The 10,855-nt window shown below is 34.9% G+C and overlaps 1 protein-coding gene across 1 annotated transcript; it reads left to right on the forward strand.

The window, feature by feature from the left end:
* Positions 1–1,884: 1,884 nt before the first annotated feature.
* On the forward strand, positions 1,885–6,361 carry LOC125659184 (uncharacterized). The gene is made up of 3 exons (XM_048890775.2): positions 1,885–2,937; positions 3,379–3,529; positions 4,056–6,361. The coding sequence occupies exons 1-3, from the start codon at positions 2,781–2,783 to the stop codon at positions 4,330–4,332; spliced, it is 585 nt and encodes a 194-aa protein (XP_048746732.2). The 5' UTR covers positions 1,885–2,780; the 3' UTR covers positions 4,333–6,361.
* Positions 6,362–10,855: the final 4,494 nt, after the last annotated feature.

The raw sequence follows: 10,855 nt of genomic DNA on the forward strand, positions 1-10,855 counted from the left end.
AGGATTTGCTTTCATACAGTTAAAATGAAACCCGTCTATAAGTGTGTTGCTATCATTGTATCAAATTCAGGGATTGATAATAGACAGATATAGGGCTCACGGCGGGTGTGACCGGTCGACAGGGGGCTTACTCCTCCTAAGCACCTGATCCCACCACTGGTGTGTCCAGGGGTCTGTGTTTGCCCAACTATCTATTTTATATTGCTTATAGGAGTTATGAGATTGATCACTGTTCGTTATCTCCACCTTTCAGTGTATTGTCTTCTGCGTAATTGTATAATGTTCAATGGAATAGAAGATATTAAAATATTGATAAAAATGTTAAATAAAATAGAACCGATTAGACTGCCCTGGGGCACTCCCTTACTGGTATTTCTCCAACTGCTAAAAACCTTACCCATCTTTTCTTGGTGATTTCTGCTTGTGAGGTAACTTAATGAAAACATGCTTTTTGTTTGTTTTCGTTATATAAAGAACGGAAGTTTCAAGACTGAAAACACATTATTTACAAATGTCAGGATCACTAGAGTTTGTCTGCTTACAGTGAGCGCGCTGTAGTACATTTTAAGATATACAGTAAAGCGCAAACCACTCTTCCTTTTGATGGCAATTTTCTGTGTCCATATCATTTTGAATTATCGATATCAACTTAAAACATTAAGACGGACTGTGCATTGGAGGTATTTGTTTATTGAGAATCACTGATCCCGAAAGCTCTCAAGAGCTTCGGAACCCTTTTGGTAATAAATTTATCGAATCAAATCCATTATCGACCTCTTCTGCATTAGGTTCCGTAGTAGAAGATGGTGGTGCTGTCCACTGCGTTGATGTGCTACTAGGTCTGAGCTCATCGTCATCACTAGTCTCAGAAAGACCTCTGAATAGTTCTTCCTGTTTATCTTTCTTGTCACGTTTGGACGGTCTTTGATCAGACTCGGCTCTTTACCTTTACTTTTCCTGATTTCCTCCCTATAAATATGAATAAGTCTTTCAAAAGGAAAAGCTTCATTTTCTGGAATTTAAACACATTGAAATAGAGTATGCATGGGACTTTTATTATGTTGAAATGTATTCTTTCAGTGCGAAAGTTTCCCAGTTAACTTTCGGAAGGTCGGTGGTCTCTTCCCAGGTACATTGTATCTGGGTTCTCTCTTCCACCAATAAAAACTGGGAGCCACCAGATAACTGAAAAATTGTTGACACACCTCCCCCTTTCTCAAATGCTCTTTCCTGTCTGGCAGTCTGTGTAATTTTATTTTGTCACGGTGTTAATGTGTCGGATTTTGTTACGGTGTTAATGTGTAGGATTTTCCCCACAGTACCGTGTACATGTACATGAGCAGGAATGAGATTGACTTAGAGGCCTATAAGAGATGCTCTGTACCTTAAAAGTGTTATACAAGATGTACAGTATTCAAAATTTTGTTAAGTTTATTTTTGTCGTAAAGATTGGAAAGGCGAACGATTCTACGGTGCATCAGTTATGCGTTATGGATATGAAAGTCTTTCTGGTGCAGCCATTAATTTTGTAAATTGGAAAGCACGTTTTTCAGCCGCCTGTGTCCACATTCTAGATACATTTTCTGAGCCGTTGAATATTGTCCTTTATGCAAGGTGAAGATAACGAACAGTGATCAATCTCATAACTCCTACAAGCAATACAAAATAGATAGTTGGGCAAACACGGACCCCTGGACACACCAGAGGTGGGATCAGGTGCCCAGGAGGAGCAAGCATCCCCTGTTGACCGGTCACACCCGCCGTGAGCCCTTTGTTGCATTGAATAACACGGGTGAACTTGATACGATCGAAGTATCATAAGCACTTCCTCGTCAGACAATCTGATGTTCTTTTTCTTTCGTTGGACAATTGTCCTCATCTATAATACTAGTAATTTAACAAAAATGAATTTGATAATACTTTAAGTTCTTTTCTTGGTGATTATATTGAAGTTCTCTTTTACTTTCACTGGCATAACTGCAAATTCTTGTATGATTGATTGATTGTATAGTGTTTAACGTCCCTCTCGAGAATATTTCACTCATATGGAGACGTCACCACTGCCGGTGAAGGGCTGCAAAATTTAGGCCTGTGCTCGGCGCTTATGGCCATTGAACAGGGAGGGATCTTTATCGTGACACACCTGCTGTGACATGGGACCTCGGTTTTTGCGGTTTCATCCGAAGAACCGCCCTATTTAGTCGCTTCATACGACAAGCAAGGGGTACTGAGGACCTATTCTAACCCGGATCCCCACGGGACCAAATTCTTGTATGTACATGCAAGTATGCAAGAAAAACTTTTCAATCACTATAAAGGGTATGACATTTACTTGGCCAAGCAGATTCTAATGTATTGCATGAAAGTATAATAAATATACTCCTCCTCCTAGACACCTGGGCCGGGATTCATAAAGGTTCTAAGAAAATTCTTAGATCTCATACTTAAGTAGTAAAAAAATTCTCAGCTAAGAAAAAAACTTAAGTATTAATTCATAAAAATGTTAAGCATAATTCTTAACTAAGTTTCAATCTTAGAAAAATGAAACACTTAAGTAGAAATTCTATGGCAACGCGAACGATTTCCCGGAATTTTTACCGTACTCTCCAGCAAAAGAGGTAAAACGTTGAAGACAGTGATGTCAACAACAACATCATGGAGTCCAAGCAGACGAAAAGAAAGCCTAATTGGAATTCTGATGAAACGCTTGCCTTGGCTTCGTAAGTAGAAGAGAACAAGCATATCCTGAGGGGGAAATTAGGGCCCACTTTAACCCCGAGATGAAGCACCGCACTTGGCAAAGTATTGCCGAAAGACTAGCCGCGATGGGGGTGGGCCCAGCTAGGACAGCGGTGGAAATGGAGAAGAAGTGGCACAACGTCTTCTGCAAATCTAAATCTGAAATCTCAGATCACAGAAGAGTTGTGACTGGGACAGGTTGGTTATTATTGATAGAACTTAGATACTTAAATTGTCTATATATATAAATATGTGCGTGTGTACATGCACACTGTTGAACTTGCGTAAAGCTTTAAATCTGTCAACATTGGTATATTCTAGATTCAATATACCAAAGAAAAGCGGTCTTCTTATGCATCGAATTTGACTATAAATATCATTATGAAGTAGGTAAAGCAATTAGCAAACTGTTGCCTTATGACTTGACTACTTCCGTGCTTGTCAAAATATTGTTTACGTTTCCAAGGTGAGAAAAGGGGGATAACTGGAATGAAAATATTTTGAGGTGCCTCACAGGATATCAACATTCCTATAAATGCACTAATCTTTAACAGTTTGGAGCAATATTTACTATTTTCACTCACAGTAATTTACTATGGCAACTAGGAATATTCTTTATAATATATGAATATATTTTAGGTGGGGGCCCACCACCAAAACCTCTCAGCGCAGTTGCCACAACAGTGTGTAGTGTGGTAGGAGAGGATAATGCTTGCCTCAGTGGGATTGATGGTGGGATTGACTCCTCTCTCTTGCAGATATTAAACATTGGAGAAGGGAGTCAACCAGTGTGAGTAAATACAAGAAAATTGATCTATATATTCACTTTTATTGTATTGTGTGTAGTTATCTTTGTCATAATTCATCATCATCATTAATTACTATATGTACATGAATACAGTGATTCATGCACTGCAAGGATAGATGAAATTACTGGAAATCTGTCATGACAGAATTGTTCTTTGTAATTCCATTTATATTAATGGATTATTATTATCTTTTTATTAACATCCAAATAATGATAATAAAAAACAACAGTTATTAAAATAATAATTAAATTCATCATATAATCAACCTCATGTTGTGTATTCAAATGTTAGAATTTGGGGTAAATTAGCTTGAATTCTTTTAATGACAGAATTGTCTTTTCTGTATTAATTTGATTTGTATAGATATGAACATCAACATAAAAAAGAATAACATTCATTGTAATAAACATTCAATGCAATCATATAATTTAATAATTCAAAAGAGCTGCAGAAGATATAGAAAGGAGAATACTAAGTAAGCATTTAATTAATCTCTTTTCATCACAGGGGAATCAATGTCTTTGAGGGACCTCCTGGTACGGATCCCCTCATTCTCAGTTCTACCCCTCTAGTAACCACACCTGTGCAAGAGCCTCCACTACCACTACATGTAACATCCAGTATGACTACAAGTTTGCAGGCCTCTGAAAATAGAAGCAGTCAGCCTGATTTGAAAAGGAGAATCGAGGAGCTGATTTGCAGGAAGTTGGAACTGGAAGTCCAGTATATGGAACTAAAGATAAAAAAAACTAAAGCAAGAGGAATGAATTTTATTTATATTTAAAAGCATTTTAATTGATGTACTATATGTACATGTTCTTATCTCATCTGAGTGAAAGGTTCAAGTGAGCTTTTAATTCTGATCAAACTCTGTCCATTGTTTGTTGGCACACAGTTGGGCGACATGAATAGATCAATTTTTTATACATGGGAAATATTTTGTAAATCTTCTCAAGAACAACAAGGCTATGGTTAGTAATATTAACAAGCAAGCAATCTATTGTAGTGCAGAATCATAAAACAGCTGCAGGACCATGCACACCTAATGAAAATGATCAATATGCAAACATTCCCCAAGCTTTGTGGTTTTAAGATTTTTTTTATGTTGCTTTTTTAAAATTTTGTTTTTCATTTATTAAAAATTAAGGACCCTGGGTTTAAGGGTGGGCTAGAATCTATGATTAAATTTTACATAGAACATGGATATAAACAAAGAATGTTTTTTAAATCCTCTCCAGCAAGATCATTAAATTCTTTACCAGACATTGTTGTGTTTGTCATAATAAATATTAATAATGGAATATTAGCAGAATATCCTTATTTAATAAGTTAAGTTTTTTATGTTTCATATTTCAACATTAGTAATTAAATACTCAATAGATGAAATGAAATGATATGTGTATTAAAATTTTCACTTTCCATATAAAGTAGTTGTTGGCTTTTAACTTTTCACATTTTCATTTTCTTCACTAGAATGACTAGGCCAATTTCAACCAAACTTGGCACAAAACATCCTTGGGCATTTTTTCCCCTCAAGAACCCCATAGCTAAATTGCATGGTCAAAATGTAATACATTTGTAAGACAGAGTGGTATTTTCCTAAGTAAATATATTATTTCATTACTATATGAAATATATTATTTTAGAAAGCTATAATTTAAGTAGCTCATAAAGATTATCATATACCTTTATTTTTAACCAGCTGCTTTAATTTATGTATAATTTGATAATATGTACATATCTCTAAATTATTTATAGATTATAGAATCATTATGGTCATTAATCTCATCTATGTACATGTATATAATGTATTTGCTGAATATTCAGGTGGTATGCATTTCGTATGATAGTGGTTGACTAAGAGTAATCGAAATTTACATCAGTTTGAATGGACATATAAAATATGAATTATCATGATAGATTAAAATTTAGTAGTTTAAAAATGTTATGTATGAATTTTGGAGTGTTCGATTAGTATTCAACTACAATGTATTTTCATTTTTTATAATTTCCTTGTGTGGATAAGTACATGGTCAACATTAATTATAGGTTATAGACTTTGTATGGGAAAATATGACGACCGAGTTTTTTGGCGCGTAGACGGACCGAGCTTGCGAGGTCCGTCCGCGACAAAAAACGAGGTCGTCATATTTCCCATACAAAGTCTATAACCTTTTTATTATATACTTTCAATTTCATTTAGAAACTAACAATAATTGTATTTTTAACAATAACTTTATCGGTTTAACTGAGTAAAAGATGAAAAACACGAAAAATTTGAAAATTAACGGCGTAGAAATTTGATTGTGACGTAATGTTTGCGGGCCGGAATGTTTCCGGGCATATATCGTGTGAGATATGCCCGCAAACTTTTAAAGAAAAAAGAAGAGATGAAATTGAAAGTATATAATAAATTGTAATATATAATTATTTGTATATAGATTAATATTTAGTAAATTTGCATGAATTTAGTATTTGTTATTATTTTATGTTTTTTGCATTCTGTTAAGTTTTTGAATATTCTTATGAAGTTAAGTTTTTTCAGTCTATGATTTTTAAAGTAATAGTCGAGTAAGATAAATCTATTTATCAATTATAGATAAGATAAGATAGATAAGATAAGTTTATTCCAATTTTGGGCCCAGAGGGCATAACAGTAAGACAGTGTAAAAAGAAGGAAATTGCTAATCATGTGTATACACAAGTAAAGGGACAGTATCAGTATTATACCATATAGTAAATCAGTAGCCAAATTTGAAGTTCATTTATAATTTCTAAGCACTGTTAAAGTAAAAATGTTGATTGTAAATTGTGCTTGGCAAATGAGTTTTTGTTGTTGATTTTTTTAATCTTATATATATATATATATATATATATATATATATATATATATATATATATATATATACATATATACATATATTTGTTTGTAAATGTTATATATATGTTCAGAGCTGAAAAAAAATATAAATTAACTCGTGTGTTAAACCTTGATTGGTGTGTTGTTGTTTAATGTATACCACCACAACCCACACAAGCACCATTACATCATTATTTAGATTCAAATTGGTTAAAATGGTATATACCCCAAGGTCATGATGAGGTTTAAAAATTTATAAGGAAGTACATGCATATCTCATTACTTTCATTATTTTGTACTTTAATGACCCACTCTTCAATTTCTAGTTGCATATATGCAGTCAATACATACACAACTCCCAATGCAACTCAAAAGTGAGTCTCTGCAAACTGTTGTCGGTATCTCAGACCATCATTGCCATTGTTGTTAAATATGTGTGGTACATGTACATTAACTTGTTGATCTTCACCATCATCTTCATGATCTTGTGGGCATGGAATGCATTGATCTTTGCAAATGTTATGCAAAATGGCACAGGACAAAATAACCTGACATGCCTTCTCAGGTGACAAGCGGATTTCACCATGTAGTACATGAAATCGCCTCTTCAGTTGTCCGGTCCCCCTTTCCACCACAGATCTTGTTTTCTTGTGAGCTCTATAAATCAGTATGGTAAAATCTTTTTGATTGGTTTGGTTATTTTTAAAAATTGGTTGTTGTACACACAATAAAGCACATGAATACAATAATCAAGTTATATATGTTAATATTGATATCATTATGTGTAGAAAGAGAAAGGGGGCATGTTTTAAGTATGACCAATTGTTAATTGAGAAGCATAATATCTTGGATGAGAATGACCAAAAAAAAAATCATTTAGAAGACTTCAATAGTAAATCCCCATTGTAGGCATTAATTGTTAATAGTAAATTAAACAAAACAAAAAAACACCACTGTGCCGGGAATGACAAAACTTTCATAAAAGCATTATTTTTCATATGAATTATTATAGTAAAAAATCTTCCACCCGCCCCAATAGTCAATGTTCATCTATTTTCAAATTGTTAAAAAAGAAAGAAAGAAAATTCCCCACAACTCGGTTATGCTTAATGTTTTTATCGAAATAATTTTTAAGTTTGAATTTTATGTTTAAATAAATATTTGATATAAATATTTATTCTGGTACATGTTACCTGAGTATGTGACACAGGTGTATGTGACATGTACCACCCCTCCCCCTTTTATTTACAAAATAATTAATAATGTACCCTTAATTTATTTACATGTCAGTGAAATATAACAATCAAAGTAGATATATATACATTATTATTTTATAGATTACATGCAAGAAAAGGAATTTAAATTCTAAGAATTGCAATAATCAAAAAGAGTCAGAGCTGAATTGCACAGTCTAAAGAATTGACAGCTGTTTGCATCACATTTATGTGACATTATATTCTGAATTTGACGTTACCTAACTAATATTATCCATGTCCATGATGCAGTGTCTGCATTTGATTTGAATTCATGAAAGTTCCAGTATATATAATTTATATGTTGAAACATTTTTACATTCTTATTTTGTTAATCCCACAAGTTGCCCCCCCCCCCCCCCCCCCCCATTTTTTAAACAATACATGGAAGAAAGAAGAGAAAATTTACAATAAATGTAAATTGGAATAATACTACTAATAGTAAAAAAACCAAATATTGCAGTGGTTTTTATTTAGTTACATGTTTACACCCCTCAATTTGGAAACTGTTGGATCCACCCGATTGTTTCTCAAATAGGGGGCGCTTAAGTTTCGAACCAATTTTACACCAATCAGACTTTGTTTATACCAAGAGGAAAATATGGATGCGAAAAAAAGTAAAAAACCTCGTTTATCATGTTTATTTAGAATATTGAAAGGTGCACATGTATCATGTGTATGAAAGAAGATTTTAAATCTTTACCTGTTGTAATTCAACTGCGATGGTTGGTTTGGTCTCCGAAAAGGAATCAATAACCAACGTTTGGAGGGATATCCGCTGTCGCCAAGTTAATGTGTGTGAATTGGGATATGATTGTTTTCGAACAGGACTCTCAAACCACTTTCGTTAAGGATTCGGGAATCGTGAGTGGAGCCTGGCCATTTAGCAACAACATCAATGATTCTATATTTTGCATCAAAAACAACTTGTGTGTTAATACTATGGTAGTTATGTCTATTGACGTATTCATTTTCATATTCGTGTGGTGCAATTATTTGAATGTGGGTTCCATCGATGGCGCCGACTATCCCTGGAAACTCCGCAATTGCATGAAAAGACTCTTGGTTCTTTCTAATTTCTGCTGCACTAGATGGAAATTGTACAAACCGACTGGTCATGAGAGGGGAGGTAAGGTTTGCCAGTGTTACGGTAATGGCCCGTGAGACAGTTGGCTGAGAAACACCCATGTCATCGCCGTTGCACAGCTGCATTTTGCCCGTAGCTAGAAACCTCAAAGTAAGAAGAACTTTCTGAAGAGAGGATAATGCCATATTACGTCGAGAGCCACTAGATATTTGTTCATGAATAAGTGATTCCACAAAAAGGATTCCACCGGAATCAAGGCGAAAACGAAATCCACCTTTGCTGGGTCCCTTGCTACTAAACTTTGTGCATTTTAATCATGTCTTACGTTTTTCATTCTTTTGTTGCATGCATTTATATCTACTTGTATAAAGGTTGACCTACTTTCCGAACACTCCATTCCTGAAAAATAATGGAGTGTTCGAACAAAAGAATGACGTCATAGGTGGATTTTAACAACAAAAGTCGATGACCCACAAAGTTTAGTAGCAAGGGGCCCAGCAAAGGTGGATTTTAAGTGGGTCAATGTACTTGTATCACTCCATTCCTTCAAAGCAATGGACCTCAGTCCATTACTTTTAAGGAATGGAGCGATACAAGTACATTAACCCTTACGTAACGAGTAAGGTCATCAACTTTTGAAGGTAACGAGTGGCCGAGTGGTTAGAGCATCGCGCTCAACATCACACCGCCTCTCACCTCTGGTCGGCGTGGGTTCGAATCCCGCTCGCGCCAGTAAGTGAGAAAGTTTCCCACTTTACTTTCGGAAGGTCGGTGGTCTCTTCCCAGGTATATTGTGTCTGGGTTCTCTCTTCCACCAATAAAAACTGGGCGCCACCAAATAACGGAAAAATTGTTGAATGTGGCGGAAAATGTAGGTAACGATGTTTTCTTTTTTAAAACGACCGGGTTCGAATCCCTCACGAACACAATTTGTTTTTCATATCACGTTTTCCATCCAATCTGATTAAAACCAGATCTTCAATCCGCTCCTCTATTGGCCATGTCGCGTTGACAACGCGACATGACCAATAGAGGAGCGGATTGAAGATCTGGTTTTAATCAGATTGGTTTTCCATCTAGATTCTTTTTTTTTTCTTAATTGAAACACACTTCTAGTTTTTATAAATGTTTCTTGTCAAATCTCTGATTATTAAAATGTGCCGAGTTTGAAATAAGCTTCCAACCTTGACACGGTCCATCGGATGAGACCGCAAAATCCGAGGTCCCGTGTCACAGCAGGTGTGGCACGATAAAGACCCCTCCCTGCTCAAAGGCCATAAGCGCCGAGCATAGGCCTAAATTTTGCAGCCCTTCACCGGCAGTGGTGACGTCTCCATATGAGTGAAATATTCTCGAGAGGGACGTTAAACAAAAATCAATCAATCAACCTATATGAAAAAACCCTTCGTTTCAGCAATATTTCAGCAGCTATTTATCATAGTGCGAGTCATTCGTCATATGAAGCAGTTCATTGGTTAGATGTATTTCGGAGAGCATCCATCACTTTTTTATATTCTTGTTTTTATTAAGTGTAGAATTTAATATCTTTGAACATAAATTAACAGTTTATTACGTTTTAATTTTTTAAATTTGTTAAACAATATTCAATCAATCAATCCAACCTGGACACTGTTTAGTTTGTGAATATGACTCGCAACAAACACGCCGAATACAGCATGCATGCAATACCTGTGTTTTAATAGTCAAGTTTATATGTTTTTCTGAGTGAAAGGTGTTGACAAAGGCATGGTGCCTATTACAAAACAGCGTTGTGAACTTTGCAAAACTTTAAGGCCAAACAAGGTAAATAACCGTTAAACGGTTTAGGTGGATAAGATGATACATGTATGTATTCCAGTAGCAAAGTGCTATAATAGTGAATCAATGTTTATAGGTGCATGTACTTCGAATATGTTGAACTTTATGAATGCTCATTAAGCTTCCCGAATTTTGTTTTATGGTCAGAGTTATGTACAGTTGCCAACTGTTGATTGTAAAAGAAAATAATACATACGATTATAAGAGCTAAAATTAAACTGTAGTAGTATAGAATCTTAAATAATTGATACACTCGTAACATGTAACCATATACATTGTACCTGATACT

This window comes from Ostrea edulis, chromosome 9 (genome assembly GCF_947568905.1).
Source record: "Ostrea edulis chromosome 9, xbOstEdul1.1, whole genome shotgun sequence".
Lineage (NCBI taxonomy): Eukaryota > Metazoa > Mollusca > Bivalvia > Ostreida > Ostreidae > Ostrea > Ostrea edulis.